The following is a 24043-nucleotide window of genomic DNA, read 5'->3' as shown; positions in this document are numbered from 1 at the left end:
GCTCCATTTGGAAATTAAATAAACTCCATTTGGGTCAGAGATAAACTCAATTTTGGGATGAAATAAATTCCATTTGGGCTGAAATAAATTCAGTTTTGGGGCTGAAATAACCTCCATTTGGGTCTGAAATAACATCCATTTGGGGCTAAAATAAATTCCATTTGGGCTGAAATAAACTCCATTTGGGGCTGAAATAAGCTCAGTTTGAGGCTGAAATAAACTCCATTTGGGAATGAAATAAACTCCATTTGCGGTCGAAATAAATTCCATTTGGGGCTGGAATAAACTCTCTTTGGGGCTGAAATAACCTCCAGTTTGGGCTGAAATAAAGTCCATTTGGGGCTGAAATAGACTCTATTTTGAGCTGAAATAAACTCCATTTTGGGCTGATATAAATCGTATTTAGGGCTGAAATAAACTCCATTAAGCATTTTGCTGGAGATAACCCGTGCCCAGTGGGATAACAGGGGGAATAGAAGGTGCCTACCCAGAAATGCAGCTCAGAGGTTCCTTTCTCCTTCCCCATCTCTGGGTCCCAGGGGCTGGGATGGGCTCGTGCACAAACTCCACTCCAGCTCCCAAAATCTGCCCAAATATTCCAGCGCTGCCTTCCCAAAGCCGTCCCTTCTCCCTTCCCTCCTTCCCCTGCCTCCCAATGCTCCGTGAGACCCAAACAATGTGATTTTATTTTAGGATCCTTTCCATTTTTAGAAGTAAATCAAACGAGTTTTCCCTTTCTCCGGCTGCAATTCACCCACATTGTTGCATTGGGGCTTATTATCTCATTTACATTTTTAAGAGCTTTTCAAAGTGTAGGATATCTGGGCTGGAAAGCAAAACATTTGATTTCTTTGTTCTCCGGCCAACACAAAGCACTTCCAAGGTCAGGTATGGTGTAGACATTCAACAGCAAACATGTTTACATGGCATTTGAAAGCCCGTTTAACTGAAAAAAAAAATAATATTGTCTTTATAAGAGTGATGCAAGTCAGCTCAGCACAGCTGAGGGACGGGAATCCATCCGAACCTGGAAAAATTTAACTAAATAAGTTAAGTTTTGTTTTCTGTTCAGGGGAAAAATGCCTCTGACGCTTAAAAATTGGCCTGGATTTTTGTTTTTAATCCCTTTTTCTTCATCTTGGCAGTTTTAAATCATAGGCTCTGCTGCTCTTTGGGCAGACTGTGACACTTTGAAGCAGAATTAAAGCTGCATTTCTAAACAAAACAAAACATTGTTTAATTTTATAAAAGAGATGTTCTGGGGTGTACCTGGGGTAAATCCTCTGCTGTTTTTTAAGAGTGTTCTACATGGCAAAAGCTTCCCTGTGTGATTCAGAGAAAGATCTGAGGTTCTGGTGGCTTCGGGAATTGCCATCAGCACTCAGGCTCTGGCCACTGCATGTGAGGCTTTTTGGCTACAGAGAGAATTTCAGTGTGATCTTCAAAAAAGGTGCGTTATTCATGACATCCCTCATGATCCCTCCTAGAAAATTAAAATCACGAGCAACAAACTTCTAATTGCCATTTTCAGAGTTAATCACCTGCAGGAATCTACAGCAACCATGAGATTTTGATGCTACTTTTCCATTTTGGCACAGCTTTGATCAAATGCTGAACTTTTGGTTTTACTTTTTTTTTTTTGCCATTGTGCTGATAGAATATCTGGAGTACTCAAATGAACATTAATTACTCCTGGAATTTATGCAGCACAGGAATAGTCCAAAAAGGGTCCAGTGAAGGTATTTGTGATTGATCCAAGGAATTAGCTGAGTTGTTTCTTTGCCATCCCAATACAAAACCTGCCAACAGCCAGTTATGATGTGATTGGAAAAGTCTGGGAGTTCATACAGCAAATTCTGGTTTGGACAAATGGTGAATGGATAACTGGAAGAGTTGTTAGTTTGCTGTACTTACATGCTACAGTAAAAATACCTTCTTTCTAAATTTAAATTTAAGACATTTTCTGCTCTCCTAATGAAATAAAACATGTGTGCTCCGTGCTGGCAAACACTGTCTAGAGTAGGTGAACCTAACAAAGGCTGTGTTATCTGAATTTCCCAAATTAAATGACTTTCAGATGCATTGCAAGCCCTCACATTTAAAGGAACCTCTTGTTTTAACCTCTGCAGAAGAAGTTTATTATAAATAAGAGATGTAAAAATGGAGAAGAGAAGGAAGGAAGGAGCAGGGCACCAGTTTTCTCTGCCACCATGGGGCTGTTCTCCTGTGCAGAAAAGTCTGAGATCCAATTTTGTACTCAGGACGTGCAGATAGGGGTGATAAAAATCTGTTTTCTGGCACAAACACATAAATATAGACTCACATGTATTTAAAAATTTAAATGCTGTCTCTTGGCCAGCTTCAAAGTCCTGTGAAAGGGTCAGACTTTCTCTGGAGCACAAGGGAAGGATGAGTGATGTGTGATGAGGTTTCTTCCCTCCTTATTTTTCACCCTTTGGGCTGGAAAAGCTGACCCTGAAAGAGCAGGAGAAGATGGGTCATGCTTTGTAGTTTATCCAAAATGTGCTCCAGGAATGTTCCTGAGATTCATCCTGGACTGGTTATGAATGGACATTTTGGGGTTATGGCAGGATTTTTGTCCAATTAATTGGGTTTTTGGTGATTTTCCTGGGATGTGGAATGACCCTGCTCCTTATTGCATATTCGCACTGCTCCTTTTAGCTTTTATGTTTGTTTGTGTTTTACCTCACAAGATAGATGTACAAAAAGCAAACAAAAAGCCAACAGTTCACAAATAATTCCCACATATATTTCATTATATTAATGCAAATTGCTGGTAATGCAAGACTTGTTGAGTATTGAAGACAAGTTATGTATTCAAAGCCTGGATTTCAGCATTTCTCAGAAGCTCTGATAGCATAAAAGTCCCTGGGCAGATTTGAAGTTCATGCTTGGGTCTGGTTACAATTTTTGGCATCAGAACATGTAACAGTCTTACAGCTATAAGACTTTAAAGTTAATGCCTGGCATCACTTCAAAACAGCCTTCAAGATCTATCATAAGTAGTCCTCTTATCTTATCTCAATAGCAATTTTATCCTGTAAATTATTGGAGAGTGCAGGATTTCGGTGCTGTGGAAAAGAGCAAGGCATTTTTGCTGTTAAATCTTTGCGCCACGAGGACTTTTAATGATCCTGAGTTGTGCACAGGTACCCTGGGCTGCTGGAGGCAAACACGAACCATATGGCAGGTCCTGCAAAGCTCCCTCAGTCCGTGGGGTTGTGGGTCTGTCCTCTCAAGGGAAAGGCAGGGGCAGCAAGGGAGGTTTAGGTTGGATATTGAGAAATTTCTTCACAGAAAGGATGGTCAAGAACTGGATTTTCCCAGGGAAGTGGTGGAGTCACCATCCCTGAAGTGTTCAAAAACCAGTGAGCGTGGCATTTCGCGATAGGATTAACGACCATTGTAGGGTTGGTCAGAGGCTGGACTTGGTGATCTGGGAGGTCTTTTCCAGCCTCGATGATTCTGTAATTCCAGGGTGCTCTGCAGAAGGCCTCTGTGCAGCTCAGCTTCTTTAAAAGCATCACTGGAGGCTCCTCCAGGGGCATTTGCAGCTGTAGCCCCTTCCCGGGTGCAGCCCCGTGCTGCTTCTCCGATGGGTATCAATGCCCCAGTTTCCTGCCATACAAAAGATAACTCAAAATATTCCCTTTCTGCAGCCACAGCCGCCTCTGTGTTGGTGTCAATCCCCCATCCACATTGTGCACTTTGCTTGGAGTCAGCACTTGCAGTTAACAATGCCTTTATTCAAGCTGACAACATTGCTAAGCTTTTAGTAAATGTGTAAGTAAATGTTAAGCGTGTATTCAAACATCCAACAATGAGGAGGAAACTTTCAAAACAAACAAAAAAAAAAAATCTTTGAAACTTGGTATTGTTTGTTTGGTGTGTATCTGTTAGAAATAACACAGACTATCAGTTCCTTGGGGCACGCTGTTCCTTTGTTAAGCATGTAACAAAAAAGATCAAGGCTCTGAGTGACTGCTGGAATAAAAATAAATGTATAAGGAGAACGATCATGACAAAATAAATTTGTCCATGCATTTTATGAGCTTGGTTTAGGAGTGATTACTTCTGAACTAAATAAGGATTGGGTAGTTGTGGTGAAGTGACACGATCACATTATTCCTTTTATTTATTGCCATTTATATTTCATTTGTAGATCACATGCTAGATTTGACTACAGGGCAGGAGGGGAGCCCCTCATCTCGGCCAGCATCCCACTTCAGTAATATGGAATACATTTCCACTCCAAATTCCAGACATTGTTTTCCAGAGAGAGGATTATTCTGGCTTAGAGGGAAAAAAAACTCTTGGTACACTGCAAAACTGCACATAAGAAGCTCAGGTTGTGCAGAGAGGATGACAACAAAAACCTGGGACATTTGCAAATGCAAATGTTGCAATATTTCCATTAGCCTCCCAACCTTTTAGAGTATTTCTTACATTTTTAGGATGGATGGTCTATAAGAAGATATAAAAATAATATATTTTTAGGATGAGTAGCCTATAATAAGACTTTTGAGATGTAGCTACTCTTGTTCAGTCAATGGTCCCACCTGTGCAGAGGAACTTTCTGAGTGGCCAAAGTGCCTCTGTCGCGCCTCAGCACCGAGTCCAGCCGGACTCACAGTGCTCCACGTCCTTCCCCAGCTCGTTGAAGACGTGACCTGCAAGTTTTGCTGCCACCCCAAGTTTCTCACGTGTGTTTTGCCTCCTTTGCTGTTGTTGCAGGCCCTGCAGGACGAGGTGGAGAATTACCGTGGGCAGGTTTATGATGCTCAGAGGAGGCTGCAGCAGAACGAGCTCAAGGCCCAGGAGCAGGTACAACTACTGGGTGCTGCCCTCGCCCTCTGAGCAAGGCGGTGCAAGGGTTAAAAACAATCCCCTCCTTCAAAGCAAAAGCACATATTTTCCTGCAAAATTCTCAGCTAGCTTGCTTTTCTGTTTTGTTGGTAATAAAAGAGAATTAAACTGTCTGAACCCTTCAGGCAAATACTTATCTGCTGCTCTCTGTTGCAAGTTGGTATTTCAGCTATTCTAGCTGCTAAATGATGCATTTATTTTGAACTGTAGAGTTTTTAATAAAGGTTTCTGAGACTATTCGAACCTGTTCTTTAATGGTTTGTATGAAGAGAAGTAAAATTGGACAATAACAGCTAAAAATAATCTTTAGTCCTGATCTTCTGCATTCATTGTCCAAACATGTCTGTAAACAGTTTCAGATGATGAATAGTGCTAAATTTTTTCTGGACACTTACAGTGAAGTCAGAGATTATTTAGTGTGCTTTGAGCAAAATAGAGAGTGATGTTTACAGGCAGTGTTGGAACAGAAAATCAATGATCTGCATTCAAACCAGATTAAATTGAAATATTCAGGAGAATATGCAGGTGATGAATGCCTGAATCAGAGAGGAATTTATGTATTCCTAATACAAATAAGGTTTTGAAGCATTTGAGAACTTTATTTGGTGCTGAGTAAACAGTATCAACAGCATCTGTCCTACATAAAGCATTTCTAACTCTCTATCTGCAGGAATAATCACTTGGGGTGGGTATAGGAGATTAATAATCCTTAATTTCAAGTGTTTTTTCCTCAGTTTTGTCATGTTACTGGCACATGGAATTTTCTGTCACCCTCGGTGTTTAATTGATGTATTTCCTCGCTGTTCCCTCCTGTCCCCCCTCTGCCTCCCAGATAACCTTAAAGGTTTCCCAGTCCCAGTCCTGCCAGGCTCATCCTGAGCTGCAGTTCTGCAGCACTGGGGAGTTTGGTGCAGTGAGAGAGCTGGCCTGCAAGCATTGCATTTTGGCTTCAGAGTCTCCTGGAAAAGAAGGAGGAAAATCAGCTCTTTAAAGCAAGGTTGTCCCTCCCAGGGAACAGCACTGGCTGCATGCTGTGAGGGATGTCCTCTTCCAATTTTTTTTTCTTTTTTTAATGTTTTTCTTTAGTCTCTGCCATTTTGCTTTTTTTTTTTCTGACCTGTTTTGAGAAGGATCCAGAAGAAGAAATAAAAAGTGACTCATGAAATACAGAGTAGAAGGCTGCACATGCAGATTCACAGGGTGCCTTCAAGGTTTCCTCCTACATCTGCTCCAAACCAACCCACAGAATTCTCCTGTCCAGACTTAATTAATGAAGGAATAGTTCAGATGGTAACATCCTGTTCCCCAGTATAATGGAGCAGGAATGTTGTTTAAATCACACTGTGCTGTCCATCTTTGAGCTTGATGTGCTGGCAGGCTTGGTGGAGCTCATATCCAAGTTCCTCAATGGTCTTGTCTCTGCCTTTCATCCACTGGGACTTTCTGAAGCAGCTGGAGCCACTGAAAGCTGCTTTGGTTTAGGTGGCTTTAGTCTATTTTGCAGACAAACATTTTGGAAGTTGTTACTTGTCTCCTCTGTGAGTGGTTAATTCGTTAGTTCTGCTTATCTCTCCAGGAGAAAAAATGCAAAAGTGACAGGTCTGACATGTTTCCAGTTACTGGGTTTGGCCAGGCTACCTGTAAACATGTTCATCAAGTGTTAACAGTGGTTAACAACTCATCAGCCGATCAGGGACTTGAAATATTCAGGGCAGTAACTTCATTTCTGCTTGTACCAAATACTGTGTGAATCAAAATTGCATAAAACGTGGAGCTTTGTGCTGGTGCCATTACAAAAGCCACTTTTCCAAGCTTTTACATATCTATAAATAAGGAGGAGCGAGGGTTAAAGAGCTTCTGTTTCTCATTAAAAGGAAAAATCTTGTGTTTTGATTCTATAACAACAACAAACAAATGAACGAGACATGAAAAAACATTTTGTTGTGCTTTTAATTAAAACTAAAAAGCTGTTTCTCGTTATGGCTTGTTGGGTGGTATCTCAGTGCTCCATGCTGGCCGTTTTTCCAGAGCAACGTCCTCATAACTCTTCAGCCTTTAGGAGTGACTGACAGAGCCACAAAGTTTAACTCTTTGTCACAGTGACCCTCTGGTGATCACACAGGCTTAACCTTTCGTTATTATAATCATCCAGAGAGACAAACTGTCCTATAAATGAAGGGGAGAAAATACTTTGGGCTGTCAGCAGGCCCTGAGCTGCTCTGGAGGGGAGCCTGGTGCTGCACTGGGAGACGAGCTGTTGTTTTCATGGAGCTTTTCCATTCCCATACTTTGTGTTCTTGGATGAACTCGTGTTTACTCCTGTTTGGTTTTTCTCTCCCATTTTACAGCGTGGGTCGGTGCAATCACTTTGTGTCTGTGTTCTCTCACCAGTGGTGCCATATGGCAACCATCTCTGGATGATGGGTTCCAATCACACTTGTCAAAAGTGCTGGCTTATATAATTTTAGCTTTCCCATAAAGGTTGTCCTGTCTCTGTCCTGGTTTTCCAGTGTAATGCTGCACTTCGAGAGTGGAGTCCCAGAGCTGAATCATCTTTCTTCAGGCCAAAGTGTTGGATGTTTCCTTTAAAAATTACATGTCCAGTATCTTGAGACGTAAATAACTGTATTCATGGAAAGTGATAAACTGGTAGCAAATGTGAAAACTGTAATATATAGTTTTATATATATTGTTATTGTTGAATGCATATAGTTATAGTCTGGGAAGGTTTCTGGCAAATTTGGGTGTGTCCAAACCATTTCCTTGCAAAGCAGCAGAGAAGTTTCTTGTATCTCAGTCCTACATAACTGTGGGATCAGCTTCCTGTCCAGTGATCCCGTTGTGTTCCCATGTCTTGTACTTCTGGAGTGAATGTATCCCTTGGTTGTCTCTGATGTGTGCCTGGATCTAATGTGAGACAAAATTTCCTACTAAACATTATTTCTTAAGTCCTGTGGCTTTGTGCATTTGTCAGTCATCGTTTAAAAAATCCCCATTGTTCATACAGGAGGCTCTACATCCTGTGAGTGTGTAATTAAAAATGACACACATCACTGGGAGCTTAATGAATCCAGGAATTTAGGCATGTGCAACAAGTTTTGCTGAACTGGGATCTGTATAAAAATTCATGGTAGTGATCTTTTTTGTTTCTTTACTACCTAGATTTCTTTAGCATTCATTTAATTTCAGATTCTTCTTTGAAGGGTAATCACCCCAACTCAGTTTACTAAAAAGCTCCAAGAATCTCTTTTGGGAATTACACACAAGAATTTTTTCAGGAAAAAATCCTAATCTTTTCATTCCTTGTTCTAATGTTTCTAGCCAGAGATTTGGGTTGAGTGTGTTGTAAAATTTGGGATAACAGAGGAGAAAAAAGTTCCTCATGTTTGCAAACAACTGAAGTAGCAACACTATAGATACTCAAACCATAGAGATATCTCCAAACAGTCAAGTCATAAATAGAGTTTTAAAGGAGATTCTGAGACAGAAAATCAATTATGTTCGATTCATTAATATTGCTGAGGAAATGAAGGAGAATAGCAATGGAGGTTTTCAGCCCTTTAATTTCTTTTTCCTGAAACAGATTATAAAAAAAGGAGAAAGGAGTTATCTGAATGAGGATGTTATAGAAGTATTTGGCATAAAATGGAGCAGCTTAGTTTAAGTGGATTTCACTCATGTTCAAATGAAAACAGGAGTGATAATTGTAAAAGAGCCATGATTCAAAAGCATTCAGCCAGTTTTCATTTCTAATGTTTATTATCCTAACTTGCTCGATTTTTTTGTGGCTGCTGGATATTTACCACATTCAGCCCAACTTGCTGTTTCCATGCCAACTAAATATGTTTGTTCTCAGATGAATGCTGTGATGCATCCTTCTGAAATTTCAGTTGCTGTGTAGCACAGAGGAACTTCTAAGGTTTGCCACACCTTCTCCTTGGTGGGAATAGTGGAGCTGGGAGCAGGGAATCAGTGAGGCACAGATGAGCAAGAGACATTGATGTCCACAGTGTGAGTCCCAGGTAGTTCTTAATCTGATGGCTGGAGCTCTTGAGTAATATTAGCTCTTTGGTTTGGGGCTTTTGGGCCATATTTCTTCATAGAAATTATCTAGTGGAAGTTGTCCTTGCCCGTGGGAATGGGATTGAAATGAGATGACCTTTAAGGTCTCTTCCAACCCCAACCATTCCATGATTCTGTGATTTCTAAAGGTATCTGGGAGTTCTAAATGCCATCGGATGGCAGCCTGGGGTGGAAGGGACCTTAAAGATTACCCAGTCCCACCCCCTTCCATAGACCAGGCTCCTCCAAGCCCAATTTTGAACACATCCAGCATTGTGGACTTTTGGTACCATAAATGACCACAGACATTTTTTGGAGCCCAATTCTACCACTTTTTACCTTAGTAGGTGTCTCAAATGCATTGATATATTCATTAATCACTTTGATACAACAGCACCCCTCAGTTTTTAATTAAGAATGAGATTGTTGGGATAAAGCAGGATTTTGCATTTGCCACAAATATATTTGTGTATTATATTTGTTTTCTGTGTTTTATATTTGTGTATAATTTCCTTTAATGGCAAGCTATGAAAGGAAAGAGAATTGTAACAAATATAGTAAATTATTCTGTATGCCATGAGGTTTCAGATTAGCAGGAGGAGATGGAAGCTGAGATTCAAGCACAGAAAAACAGCTTTGCAGGTGGGATTTGAAAGGAGCTGGAAATCAATGGAGTTAGAAGTTCCCAGGAGCTCCATATGGCAGGAGCTGCAGGAGAGGAGGCTCTCACCAACTGTGCAACTGTCAGAGGGAAAAGAGTTGGGGATAGTGGTGCATGTGTGGAAGCCAGTGATCAAACCTTAGCCTTGGTAATCAGACACAACTGGAAAACACACAAATACACGCCTCCTGAGCAGAACACGATGAATTGTTGGAGCTGGGTGGCCAGCTGGAGAAAGGCAGCAAACAGAAAGTACAGGAGAAATAGTTAAAAGGGAAAAAGGGAATTGTTACCAGAAGAGAATAGAAGCATATGGCAGCATGCAGGAATTAGAGATTGTTTTAAAATGTCACTTTTCTTGCTCTTTGTCTTAAATAATAGTGAATGGGAGAGTTTGTCCTTTTAAGAGGGCAGTACCTCCTATTAGAGCATCTGTGGTTTGCTTGCATACTATCCATGAAGGGAACTTTGCTCTTTCAGAAGCTGTTGAAGTAGGACTACAAGGAACAGTGGTACTGGTGCTTAATGCAGGGAATGAAAAGAAAAAGGAAATGGGGATGTCTAGAGTGGATGACACAAGAACAGAGCAGCAAAACCTCATCTCCAGTCATGCTCCCAGCAATGTCTGTTCACTTAGGAAACTGTCCCAGTCTCTTTTTCTAGGATATGGAGCTAAAAAAGACTGGGAAATACCAACTTTATGGTGATCCTCACCTTCATGTAAATTCTAAGGCACTATTTTGCTGTCAGTTTAATCAGCACCAAATGCCATCCATGGCAATTCCATCCAGGCCTGTTCCTGCTGCCCTGCCCACCCTCCCCAGCCCTGAGGCTCTGCAAGCCTGGCAGCTGCTTTTCCATTGGAGACACTGCTTGCATTTTTGTTCTTGGAAATGGTGGTCATAAAAGTAGCTTCTGATTATTATCTACAGAGCTTTGCTTGTTCCCAGGGTCGGTGTGAGAGGGCAGATCCTGATCCTGCTGCTGCTGCTGAGCTCTGTGAGCCCTCCCTGGCCTTGGGGAGCACTCGGCACCTCCTGGCTCAGGCTCTGGAGCCTCTCCCTGCCGAGCCACCCCAATGGGAGGGAGTGTGGGGAAGGTGGCACGTGCTGGAATGTGAAACTGAAAGGCATAAATGTGTTCCAGCAGTGGTGTTAGAGATGCTCAGAGCTTCATTTCAGGCTTAATTGTCCTGATGGTGCACGAGGAATGGCCAGAGGCGGGAATGAACCCCACGTGTTGGACCTGGTGATCCTTGTGGGGCTTTTCCAGCCCAGAATATTCTGTGTTTTCCGTGTTTTCAGCGCTGGGGAGCAGCTGGGCTGGTTTGGGGCTGGTTCCTCTGGATCAGGGGGTGTCAGTGGGGTGTCCCTCCATGTCCCCATCACCCTGTGGAGGGGACAGCCCTCCTGCTGCCATCCCAACCTCCTGGGCCAGCAAAGGGACAGCAGTGACAGGAGCTGAGGGGAAGAGAGCTGGGGGAACAAAGATGGCATCTGCCATGAGTCATCTGGAAGGAGAAGAAAATAAGTCCAGGATCCTGCAAATCCCAGCTGGAACAATAGCAGAGCCCTGGAGAGGGGGAGGCTGAGGGAACAGCATGAATTTTCTAGCCACAACATTCCTGGTTGTTCCGTGGTGTTGACAGTGAAAGCTTTTATTCCTCTCCAAGTCGTGTAGTCCCAGGAATGCTGTTCTTGCCATATGCAGCCCACTGGTGGGGTTTTTTTTCAAAAAGCTTCTTTTGCAGCTATGAATTATACGGACTCAGACTGCTTAACTACAATCAGAGGATTTTCCAGGTGGGAGATCTTGTTCAAGAAAAGAGAGATGGAAACACAAGCCACTGAAGTAACAAGGCCACTTGGATGCAGGTTGGGAAAAGAAAATTAAATGACCTGGAGCAGCAAACTCAGTGCCCAACGAGGAGCTCAGCAGGGCTGGAGGTCCCCATGGGTCAGCAAAACAACAATGCAAAAATGTCTTGGATGCTGGGATGGTTTACTGGCTACAGACAGACACACAAAGGGGATGGCTATGCCACCAATTTATCTTTTATTGGAACTGTCAGGACAGGGGAGGTGCTCCAGCAGGATTTTCTCAGTGGAGAGCAACATGGTGTTCACTGGACAGAATAACTCCCTCAGCTGATCTCGCCCGGTCGCCGTTTTCAGCTGCGCCAAATCCGGGGGATTTATGGCATTCATTACTTTTCTTAAGAACTCGAGAACATTTGTATCGAGTTGCACGCTGTTCCTGCAGGTCTGGGAGAGCCATATTTCAACAGCCCTTGCACAGCGAGAGTCAGAATTGCCTCTGCCTGGAACCAGGCTGGAAAGCGGCGGATATTCGTGTTTGGTGATTTTCTGCAAAGACAAATGTGCAGACCTTGGTCTTCTCTGAAACAATTGATCCATCACTGGGTTCTTCCTCAGGAAAAATAATTTCAGAAGATTTCAAGCTTCAGTTCAATGTTCTCTTACAAGAGAGGCCGGAGGGGTCTGAAATTGAAGGAAATTGCCAATTTTGGTTGGTTTGTTCCTGGGTTGGGGACATTGTTCAGCGTCCCCCAGGCCAGCTGAGGGAGGAAGGGGCACATCTGGACCCACAGAGGTTTTGTAGGAATGAAGCTGGGCTCACTTAGACTTCAGGAGTGCTGAAAAGCAAAGGAGGAGTCCCTGCAATTAGGGAGGACACAAACAAGTGATTAATCATTCCTTGTTGGATTGGTTTTTATTTTTGGTGCGTTCTTTTCGTTGTTTTTTTCTGTTGATTAGGGTTTTTTTAAATTGGGATGGCATTGTAATATTTTGTCCTTCATTTGCCCTTTTCACAGTGCCTTCAGAAAATTTCTTCACCCGAATGAAACTGACCTATGCATTATTATTATTATTATTATTATTATTATTATTATTATTATTATTACTACTACTACTACTACTACTACTACTACTACTACTACTACCACTACCACTACCACTACCACCTTCATTTAGAAGGAGGAGATTTTATTCTGAGATTAAATTATCTCAATTATCTCCCTAAGACTGAAGGGGTTATTTTTACCTGTTTGGAACCCTCACCCATATTCAGATTTATTGCAGCAGATCTTTCCTGTCTCGATTCAGAGATGTTGCAGAACAGATCCATAACTTTTTTAAAGAGTTTTTTTTTTCTCTTAAACAGCATTATAGCGCACAACTGTTGATATAGAAAGGGATTTAGGAGAGACAAGAAATAACTTTTCTCATCTTATGGAAACATGGAGAAAATTTGATAACAACTAAAAGATTCTAATTATGCCTTTTGGTCACTATCCTAGTATTCCCTGGCACACATTATGCTGCATAAATATTGCAGACAGGCAGAAATTAAAATACTAAAAAAGCCACAACACCCTGGTTCAGGCAACTATCTTTTGATTCTTATCTGACATAAACACAAAATTAACTTCATGCCCTTCAAGACAAGATTCTTTTCTTAAAGGAACTTGAACAACTTTCTGTGGTCCCTTCATTTACTTCAGAGTTTCTTTTGCAGTTTCCTTATGCTCCCCTGGTTCAGATAAAGCCATTTACAGCTGGAAGGTCTGGAGAAGATCGCATTTGTTTGGGGCTTTTGAATTTTGGATTTTTTGCTTTTTATGAGATGGATATTTTGCAGCAGGGATGAACTCAGCATCACAGAGCTGTGGGATGTCAGAAAGGAAGAGTTGGCTGTTGGGAACCTGAGCAGGATGTGGTGGAGGGCATGGAAGAGACACAGAACACCCTGTGCTTTGCACGTGGCTGAAATTCATCTGCTCACCTTGAAGAGGCTGCAATTCTCCTGGATGTGCTTGGGTTGTTTCTTTCAGAAAGGAAGGAGAGAGACTGGAGCACAGTGAGGAGCCAATGGAGCCAATGTTCCTGTGCTCCCACCCGCTCCTAACCCAGCCCCAAACATCCCTCTGAGGTGTGTAGAGAAGATGGGTGGCTGCAGAACTGAGCTGTGCCAGCAGAAGACTGAGGAGCAGTAAAAAATTGAAGCTGATTTCACAGAATCACAGAATTCCCAGAATCCCCAGGTTGTCAGAGCCCTCCAAGCCCATCGAGCCCAGCCCAGCCCCAGCCCCTCACCCAAGCCCTGGCCCCCAGTGCCCATCCAGGCTTTGTCAAACACACCCAGGGATGGGGACTGCACCACCTCCCCGGGCAGAACATTCCAGAACTTTATTCCCCTTTCTGTCAAACACTTTTCCCTGCTCTCCAGCCTGTATTTCCCTTGGTGCAGCTGGAGCTGTGTGCTCTGGCTGTGTCAGTGCTGCTGCAGACAGAGCCCAGCCCCAGGTGGGCACAGGAAGAAAGGAGATTCTGCAGCAGAGCCCAAGGAAATGGCCACCACCATCCCTGGAGGGGTTGCAGAGATGTGGACGTGGTGCTGAGGGACCCTGGCAGTGCTGCTTCATGGTTGGACTTGACCTTAAAGGCTTTTTCCAACCTAAACAATTCTGAGATTGTGCTGATAAGCACGGGGTTGGTTGGTTGGTTTTTGGTTGGTTGGTTGGTTGGTTGGTTGGTTGGTTGGTTGGTTGGTTGGTTGGAAAGCTCAGGTTTGTATATTTCTCTTCTGGGCATCAAACTCAGCATTTCTCTCTTTGAGAATGGTCAATGCCTGACACAATTTCAGTGTAGTCTGTGAAACTCCAAGTCCCATTTTTGCATCACTTTATATAATTGTGTCACTATTTATCTCTTCTTTTTTTACTGATTTACCAGGTGACCAAGCACACACGAGCTACGTGTGGCAACTTCAGCTTTCTGCTGACACCAAAGATGATTGATGGGCAAACTCCAAACCTCATATATTAGCCACCAACCTGAATAAACAAAGACCAGCGTGACAGCTTAATATTAAAAGCTATAAAACCTTCCTGGGGGTTCATGGATTAAATCAGCTCACCAAAATGAATTTTCAAAGAAAAAAAAAAAAACAACAAACTTTCTCAGGACTGAAGAAAAATGCACACAATTAAATGAAATAGAGCCATCCTCATCCAGCTGACTAAAGCCCTCCTGAGGGATGAAGAATTGCAATTTTAAACGTCCCTCAAGTGTGCAAGAGGAGACACAGTATTTGTGGATCCTAGGGAGGCAGCTTGAGGCTATAAAAGAACAAAAAAGCCTTTAAGGCACAAAAAACCCCCTATCCCTGCAGACATAGCTTTCGTTGGTGAAAAATAAGTGTTAAAAAATAAAAACTTTCTGCCATTCAAATGAGTACCCATTAGCCCACTGGATGTTATTTTTCAGTTGTAAGAAGTGATTTAGATTTTTGCCATGCACTATTTTAATCTCTTGGGTCAATAAACCTTGATAGTGACTTGAGCCAAAAATACCAGCAGGTTGTTTACCATAACACGGCAGGAAACAGCTGGGCACTCATTTTCATCTTATTGTGATGCAATTAGCAGTGAGCAGAGCTGAAAGTAGCATGTTTTGTCTGCTCAAACAAATTGGAATTGTATCCAAAAGAACGGGTTTCACTGCATAAAAAGGTGCATGTCTTGTCTCTGAAACAGAGTAAGGGCTCAGTCCCAAGGCAAACTGCAGCTACCAGGGCTTGGTTCTCATTTTCTCTCTCCATTGTCAGCTGACCCTGTAAGATAACTCCATACTTCAAAGCACAATGCAATATTTCTTCCTGGCTTTCCAAGAAACACCTTTGTCAAAAGGGAATGATCCAAAGTTAATAACAAATATTCCCAGTATTGTGAAAGCACTTATTTAGAGGACAACTGCAGCTTAAACTGTTAAAACTAATGACCTGGTTGCAAGAAAACTCTTGCACAATTAGAAAATTATTATTTCCCTCACAGAGCTGTATTAAAACTTCTGTTACAGCTGCATATTGGCCAGGTGATCATCCAGGCCCTCTTACCCATTAAATAGATTGTTATTAATCAAAATTGAGGAAATAAAAGCATTTTGCTGCTCTGGCTGCCTGTTTGTGGTCTCGTCTCACCAAGAATAAATGGAACATGTTGAATCAACTGAAATATATGTTTCTGCTCTATCAAGGTCCCCACCCAAATGAGCTGTTGGCTCAGAAAATATTTATCCTGGCAGACCACGTATGCATAACTTTGGAAGCCTTGATAGAAATAGTAGCCTGAATTTATTGGTGTAGCTCTCAAAAACATAAATTTTGATCGCTGGCTTTTACTCAAGCAGAGTTCAAACGAGGTTTCCTGTCTCACCTCTTTTTTTCTTCTTTTTTTTTTTCCCCTTCAGATTTGCATAGTGGCATCACTTCCTTGCAGTTCCCAAGGAAAGCCTCTAATTGCCCATTTGCATAGAGATTTGGCAATTCCTCCTGCCTGTCGGGGTGACTCAGAGGGAGAATTTTCCTAACGTTTCATCAGATTGTTTTATTCCTTTTGTATTGATAATTGCACGCTGCATAATGCAGGTTCTGGCGGGAGCTGCTTTTCCCATGGGATGGTGCTGGGGTGAGCTCAGCCTCGGGTTCTCACCTCTGGGAGCTCTGGGAGTTGGGATTTGGAACTCGTGGCTTCCTCAGGTGTGAGGCTGAGGGTTGGATTTGTGGTTGTGGCCATTTGGGAACAAAAAAAAACAAAAAAAAAAAAAAAAAAGAGAGTTTCCGCTTGAAAGTTTCAAGATATTTTATGAGTTAATCTGATATGGAAGCCCTTTGATCCTTTATTTACATATTCAGCTGCTAATCCAGAAAAACACCCAAGTCCTTGCTTAATTTGAGTTAAGCAGTTAATCCTATTGGGAGTTAAGTACAGATGTGAGGCCCTGATTCAGCCAAGTGGGAACGTGATGGGTTGGCCTGAACCACACTCCCCAAATTATCCCAGGTCACAACTCACCAAATCCAACCATTCTGGAGAGATAAGAAGCACAACACTTCCATCTGATCCCTCTCATGTAGCTCTGTAACTCCTGTTTACTCAGCATCTGTTAAATAAAGTTGCAGATAAAAATTTCCCCCTATTCAAACTTCCTTATTTTGAGGACTAAAATGCTCAAATCTGCTCAATGAAAGTTCTGTAGTCTCCGTGAAGCTGAGGATGACACCAAGTGCAATGAAAACTATTTGCAGGATGAAGAGCAATAATAAAAAGTCCACAAAAGCACCTAGAAGTTGAGAAATTTTGTAAAATTTATGGAAAGCAGTAACTCACTTTGTCTAAGGGAGCAAGGGACAAATGTCACCCCCCTGACCTGGTTCAGATGCCACCAAAGACAAACAGAAAACTTCTGACTGTCAATTTGCAAAGTGTGTCTATAAATGCTCAGTTCAGATGGATTTAAAAATTATTATTGCTTCTTCAGACCATGTTCTTTTCTCATTTTTCCCCCTCTCCATATATATTTTTATTCTTATGTTTTCTTTTGCCTTTCTTTGTCTCTTTTACCTCTTTTGTTCTTTACAGGTCTTTGCTGATCTTTCTTCTCTCTCCCTTTTAATAGCACAATTAATTCTGTGTTTATTTGACCTCCAGTTTGGGCAAAAGAAGCAAAAAAAATTTACAGCACCTCAGAGCAGCCATCTCTATATAAATTTCTCTTTATTCTGTTGCAGTTGGTTACTATACGAGAAGAATATCAAAAAATACTCAAAGGGCTGCTGCCAGCATCTACCAGAAAGGAATTTGAAGACACCATTTCATCTTTAAAATCTCAGGTAAATTCTTATTCTTCAGCATTTTAGGCTGGATAAAACCCATCTCTTCTAGAGAGGAGGTTATGACCATCTGAAATTTGGCCAAAAATACTGAATAAATGTCAGAACCAAATTATGGCAGCGCTCACGTGCTTCTCACTCAGTGTCATATTTCACAAAACTTTTCTCCTCCAGTTTGACAGCTACCATATTGTATTTTTTGATCCCAGGCTTTTCTTCCTGGAAAAGCTGGGCTTTATTCAGTATTAGGGGTTTTTCCTCAGCCTTTCAGATGCAGTTCCCAGTTATCTTTCATGTTCCTGAAGAAATCATTTAAAGGCTGCCTATAAAGGGCAAAAAAGAGGATTAGAAATAATTTTGTTTTCTTTCCAGCCTATGTAATAAAGCAAATTGGATATTTTTGAAGATATTTGTCTAAATGATCATTGTGATATTTTTACATTTTCCCATATAAAGAGGCTCTGTAATATTTTGTCTGGAAACTTGCTGACCACCCGTTTTTCTGCAGAATCAGTATGATTTCTATGAACTAGACTATTGAATTTCCTAATAGGAATATCCACATGTCATTGGAAATAGGGAACTGCTGATTAATTGGGTGTGTTCCTCACACATGGTTCCCACAGAAGTTATTTGGGGCTTTTCTATTCAGAGTATTGGGAGCTGGAAGAAAACAAAATGTCATCATTGCCTGAACTGCAGAGAGGAAGGATAAATAGCCATAAAGAAGGGTGATCTTGGCTGTGGAATAATGGGAATGCAAGGAAAATGCCACCTGTGTTTGCAGGACTGTGCATGTAACTGGGCTGGGAAGGACTGGGGTCTGGGATGTGGGATTTGGGATCTGGGATCTGTCCTGGCTGAAGGCAAGAACTGGGACAAGGACAGTGCCAAGCTGAGCTCTGGGAAGAGCAGAAACCTGAGGACACAGAGTACAAGCTATCATCACATTATCATCACATCCTTATGCCAATTTTCAGGATCATTTTTCAAGAAATTATTGATCTACAACATCTCATTTCTCTTTCCTGCACAACCTTCTCTATGGAGATGATTGGTAATTTCATGTATTTGGGGATTTTTCCCCTTTTGGGGGGATTTTTCCCCTTTTTTGTCTTTGCAATGCATAAGAGTTATTCCATAGCATATTTTTCTCTGCATGAGAGCCTTCCCTTGGCAGAGGAACCTTCAATGGAAGTAGGAAATTTTGACAATGGAAACTCAACATTTCTATGTGCAAGGAGTGACACAACTCCAACATTCTGGTTGTAAACATTCTGTTTCCATCTCAGGGGATCCCTAATGGAAGTGATGCTCTTTCTCATTTAAATAGTTGTGGGAAATAAAGAGTTAAGGGTCTACTGGGGAGATCTATTTCCAGTTGATAGTAAAAAGCTATTTTTAAAGACTCCTAAAAGGAGTGTGGTAGGAAGCATCACTCTAAGCTAACACCACACCTTTTAATGAGTTAAAAAAATAAAAAAAGCAGAATCTGATATCCAGCTGCAGAGCTTCTGTAAGCAGCAGCAGCATTTCAAAGGAGCAGAAGTAACTGCACACATGAAAACCTGGGTGCTCTCCCAGAAATCCACGGCTGCTGGCGTCGGACACCGCGCGGGGAGCTGGGCTCTCTCTGAAGCACAGGTGTCCTGCTCTTTGAAAATTGTTGAAATTCCTGTTTGAAAACATCAGACAAGAAGGGCACTGGAATCCCTGCACCTGTCAGGATTATTTATTTGTTGGAGGAGGATGAAGAGGATAGGCTGGGTAAAAGCACCGCGCGGGGATAAAAATAAACAGCAGAAAATGAAAACAGTCGAGGCTTGGGTGAAGTTTTGTAAATGTGTTGCTAAATATAAAGGATTTGCTGCCTGGTTGTCTGCTCCTGGAGAGATGTAGTTGTGTTAATAAGCATTAATTCTGATACGCTTGGGGAACAGGTGAGTGCCTCCATCACAAAGTGCAGGGATCAGAGCACAGGAATCCCATGGGAGCTCCCAAGGCCTTGCACAACCCAGATGGTGCCACCAGCTGGGTTTAACAACTGGTTTGACTCTGTTCCTGAAGGAGTGAAAAGTGCACAGCCAGAGCAGAGCCAGGGAAGCCAAGAGAACAGTCTTCTATTAAATATTAATTCAGCTAAAGTGTTACTGCATGTTATTTAGGCAGGAGAGGCCACAAAAATTCCTTTTATGAAATGAGCACAGATATATTGATTGGAATTTTGTACCCTGTTTTCATGTGGGATGTATTTTACAGGTAAGTTTTCTGCAGAAAAGAGTCCTCCAGGAAGACCCGAACGCCAGCAACGCCAAAAAAAGTACGGGCTTATCTTTGATCAATTCGTACCATTCACACCCTGATCAATTTGTACCATTCACACCTCTGGGTCCCCGTGCTTGAAGTTTTACAGCTTAACTCAAACCCTCCAACATGGGTGCAGTTTGAAAAGCTCCTTATTTTCGGTAAACAAGCTCTGAGAAGTTCTCCCCAGTGCTTAGTCAGAAGTGCTAGGGCAGGATTAGAGGAGCTGCAGGTGCTCTGCAAGTCTGGGCTTTGCCTGCGTGTCGAGGGTGAGGCTCCTGCACAGCTGCGGTGATGCCACCTCCTTTAAAGATGGAAAACAATGATGCAAGGCAGAATATTGCAGATCACATCTTCAAAGCACCGGATCTCCACGAGCCTGAGCTTCTTTTTTCTTTTTTTTTTTCTTTTCTTTTTTTTTTTTTTTTTGAGAGGTTTACACCCTCCAATATAAATTATGGCAAGTGCTGCAGCCATAAAAAGCCTGGCTGTGCCTTTAGAGTAAGTGATTCACGTGGAGAGGTGAGTACAAGGAACCTTCCTAGGAAAAACCACTCCATCTTTACTATATTTATAGACATTGATGGTGTTTCATATCTCACATGAGGGTTTCTGCAGCTAAGAATGTGTGCTCGTAAAAATAGTGTCAGCATTTGAGAAATTTAAGTAACTGTGAGAAGGTTAGCAGTGTGAGAGTTGGTGAAAATATTAATCCTGAATTATTTGTTAACAGGAATTAGCTAAAGCTAACTGGAAACTGAAAATGTCATAGATCCTTGGTAATAAGTCCAGCATAGGTAACTTTGTTAGATAAATAGAAAGCTCCAGACCCACTGCCCATTGGACCCAGCCCTGCTTTCAGCCTGTTGTGTTTTTATAATAAAAATAATGAGGTATAACTGACAAAAATCTCTTCCTTTTCAGGTAGCTGATGGACCCGTGGAGTCTCTGTGATTGCCAAATGGACTGCTTTGAATAGGTTTGAAGATTTGGCTCTTGTAAATTATAAAGATTAGTGGTTCTTTTGTAAGCACAAAAAAAAATGAACTTCATGAAAACATATTCATAGCTCATGCCAGCATGGATTTTGTTGTATCTTCCTTCCATTATTTTTTTATCATTATTTTATTACAGATTTATGCTTTTGATACACGGTTTGATGCCACACTGAGCTTGCTTACCAAGCAAGTAGGCTTTGCTCTACTAATATTTTTGTTACTCCTTCCCAATACCATTTTTTTCACTTTTAAACATGAAGGAAACCCCATTTTCTATTATTATTAATATTGTCCAATATATTTTAACATATTTTGACATTCTTCTGTGTCCATGTGTTTACATAATATTAAAAATATTATTATTTTCTTATCTTTTTGTTTTGACATTATTGTCCTGCTTGAGCATCTCACTCACCTCAGTAGCCAGGGGGGTTTTGTGTGGCTTTGTAAAGTGGGAATTTGTGCTGTGTTTGAAGGGATTCTTTGGCACAAGGATTAGAGCAGCACTGCAGGCAGCTCTGGCTCTTGGTGGGGTTGGATGCTCTGGGCACAGGGAATTCCTTCCTCATGGGCTGATAACAGAGTCGGGGTGATGTGGCCTTGGTGCCATGTGGGCATGTGACAATCCCAGGAAGTCTGAGCAGATTCCAGAGGGTTTTCTGGGGTGAGCTTTGAGGGGCAGCATGGGCAGCCCTCAGAGCTGGCTCTGTTTCCAACCATGGGACAGTGCTGATACCTCCATGGCCTTCCCTTGAACATTTGGAATGTGTGCATTTAGGTCTGGCTTTGTTGTTCCTGCTGGTGCTGTTGGGATCAAGGCTCAATGCTCGAGAAAGGGCCAGAAATTCCCGTTCCAAGTCCAGCTGTAGGGGCCCTGCTGGTGGGGATGGCCCCCTCTCCTGCCTCACCACAGTGTCACCAGTGCTCCTGTGCCACAGCCTGGGTGGAATTTGGAGGTTTCCTCTCCCCTGAGTGCCATGGTGGAGGTAGCTGTGTTTTCTGGGGTGAGCTTTGAGGGGCAGTGTGGGCAGCCCTCAGAGCTGGCCCTGTCTCCAGCCATGGGACAATGCTGGTACCTCCATGGCCTTCCACTGAACATTTAGGTCTGGCTTTGTTGTTGCTGCTGGTGCTGTTGGGATCAAGGCCCAGTGCTTGAGAAAGAGCCAGAAATTCCCGTTCCAAGTCCAGCTGTGGCCCTGGCAGCACCAGAGGGACCCTGCTAGTGGGTATGGCCCCCTCTCCTCCCTCACCATGGTGTCACCATTTCTCCTGTGCCACAGCCTGGGTGGAATTTGGAGGTTTCCTCTCCTCTGAGTGCCGTGGTGGAGGCGGCTGTGCTGCCAAGTCCCAGCTCACCAGCTGGGCTCTTATCTGCTCCTGGCACCAAGATCAAGGAGGAGAGGCTTTGGCACGCTGGCTCCATCCACCCCTCCTCCTGGCAGCTCCGTGCCAAACCCCAGCTCTGGCTGCTTTGCTGGTTGTCAGGGCCTGGGCAGGTTTTACACCTTCCTTGAATCAACAAGTGATTCTTCTAATTACAGATAAGGCTCCTCTGATAAAGGAGGAGGTGCTGCTGTGGCAGGTGCCACAGAGCCTGGCCTGGGGGAATGGGGAGATGGAGGAGCAGGAATTGTTGGGATGCATTGAGCTAATTGAGGGCAGTGAAATGTTTTTACCCTGTGTCTGTGTTCACAGGGGTCTTAGGATGAGGGAAGAAACAAGGATGTGACTCCATGTTTCAGAACATGATTTATTATTTTATGATATATATTATGTTAAAACTATACTAAAAGAATAGAAGAAAGGATTTCATCAGAAGGCTGGCTAAGAATAGAAAAGAAGGAATGATAACAAAGTTTTGTGTCTTGGACAGAGAGTCTGAGCCAGCTGACTGTGATTTGCCATGAATTACAAACATCTAACATGGGCCAATCACAGATCCACCTATTGCATTCCACAGCAGCAGATAATCATTGTTTACATTTTGTTCCTGAGGCCTATCAGCTTCTCAGGAGAAAAAACCCTAAGGAAAGGATTTTTCAGAAAATATCATTACCCCAAAAGGTGCAGGGCAGCAGAGGCTGGGCCCTGCAGGAGGAACAGGCTGTGGGCACTGGGATGTACCCTCTGGGCATGGCCCCGTGTCCAAATGGCAGAGCTGGGGACAGTGACAGCTCCTCTCGAGCCTGAGGGAAATGAACATCTTTGATTCTGCTTCTCTGCTTGTGTTTTTCCCTTAAATCTGTGTGGGTTTGGTGCTTTTTACAGCAGGAAAAGTGTACATCCATAAAGAAGCACATGGACACTTCTTGCTACTTGAATTCCTGAATTTCCTTCTTTTTGGTGGAACTGGGTTGCTGATGTCACTGATGGCCGTGCAGCAGTTTGAGAAAAGTAGATGTTGCTCAGTCAGGTCAATTAGGACTCAATGTGAGTCCTGATTCTCTTGTTACCTCAAGCTTACACTGAAGTTAACTTTGTCCAGTTTTGCCCAAATAAAGGATCCAAGGAATTCATTAAAACTCTAACCTTGGAATCCATCAGGTTTCAAAACTCTTGTGGAACTCTCTCCAGCATCAACTACAGCTTGAGGACCACTTTGAACCTTGTAAATACTGAGATGTAAGTTTGGGTGGAATTCTCTTGTAGCTCTGATTATTTAACATTGCTCTGATCATTTTTGTGGCAAGAATTAGAGTCCAAAGTGAAGGATCAGAAAGATTTCCACAGTTATTTCTTGCTCTCTGCCTCTCTTTCCCCCACTTGGTAAGGAATTGCCAGCAGCCAGGAGTTGGCTTCGTTGTCCCTAAACCAGCTTCAGTGTGGTTACAACCTTGTTTCTATTTTACATTTATTTAATTCATTGATTTTGCTCCGTGAGAGAAGATTGCTTCACCCTCTATAAAACCCAAAAATCACTGTAACATTTTTCACCAGTGCCCAGGGAGGTGACCTTTATCAAGGTGACACTTTATTTCAGTGCCACTCACAGTTCTTGTGTTACATGGAACAAAAATGCTCCTTTTTGGCCCAGCTGGAAGGAAAGGGATACAAGTTCCCTCCTTCTGCTTGTGTCTGCAACAGAGCTTTAATTGTGCTGGGGACAGCAGGTACTCCTGGTGCTTGCCCAAATCTCTCCTGACTGTGGTGGTTTCAAACTGAGAAATGATTTTGCTGCACAGAAAAAAAAAAAATATTTTATAGTGCTTAGAAGAAAAAAAATTATTGAATTTTCTGGAAAACAGGCACAGCTTTGATCCTGGTGCTGAGGGGTCTTGATAGAGAATCTCTATAGGATCTGATTTTTTAAAAATTCTCTTAATACACTGAAAGTCCTCCCCAAATCAAAGAATGGACTGGAGGCACCACACTGCTAAATTATACTTGGTCCCATTTGGAGGGTACAAAGGCAAAGTAAGACGTCAGATATTGTATG

General features: G+C 42.4%; 1 protein-coding gene across 4 annotated transcripts in view; it reads left to right on the top strand.

Moving 5' to 3' along the window:
* The window catches only part of CEP112 (centrosomal protein 112), a 161917-nt gene extending 141045 nt beyond the window's left edge, over nt 1-20872 (top strand). For 2 of the 4 annotated variants that reach the window (XM_058038779.1, XM_058038778.1), the window contains exons 24-27: nt 4756-4845; nt 17204-17305; nt 19565-19625; nt 20534-20872. In XM_058038779.1, coding sequence (XP_057894762.1) covers nt 4756-4845; nt 17204-17305; nt 19565-19625; nt 20534-20541 — 261 coding nt within the window. In that variant the 3' untranslated portion in view covers nt 20542-20872. The remainder of the gene's footprint in view (nt 1-4755; nt 4846-17203; nt 17306-19564; nt 19626-20533) is intronic. The other 2 variants (XM_058038781.1, XM_058038780.1) reach the window with 2 other exon arrangements.
* Nucleotides 20873-24043: the final 3171 nt, after the last annotated feature.

Source organism: Melospiza georgiana, chromosome 21, assembly GCF_028018845.1.
Source record: "Melospiza georgiana isolate bMelGeo1 chromosome 21, bMelGeo1.pri, whole genome shotgun sequence".
In the NCBI taxonomy this organism is placed as follows: Eukaryota; Metazoa; Chordata; class Aves; order Passeriformes; family Passerellidae; genus Melospiza; species Melospiza georgiana.
Note: the sequence above shows the minus strand (reverse complement) of the source record. Positions and strands in the feature narration are given on the sequence as shown.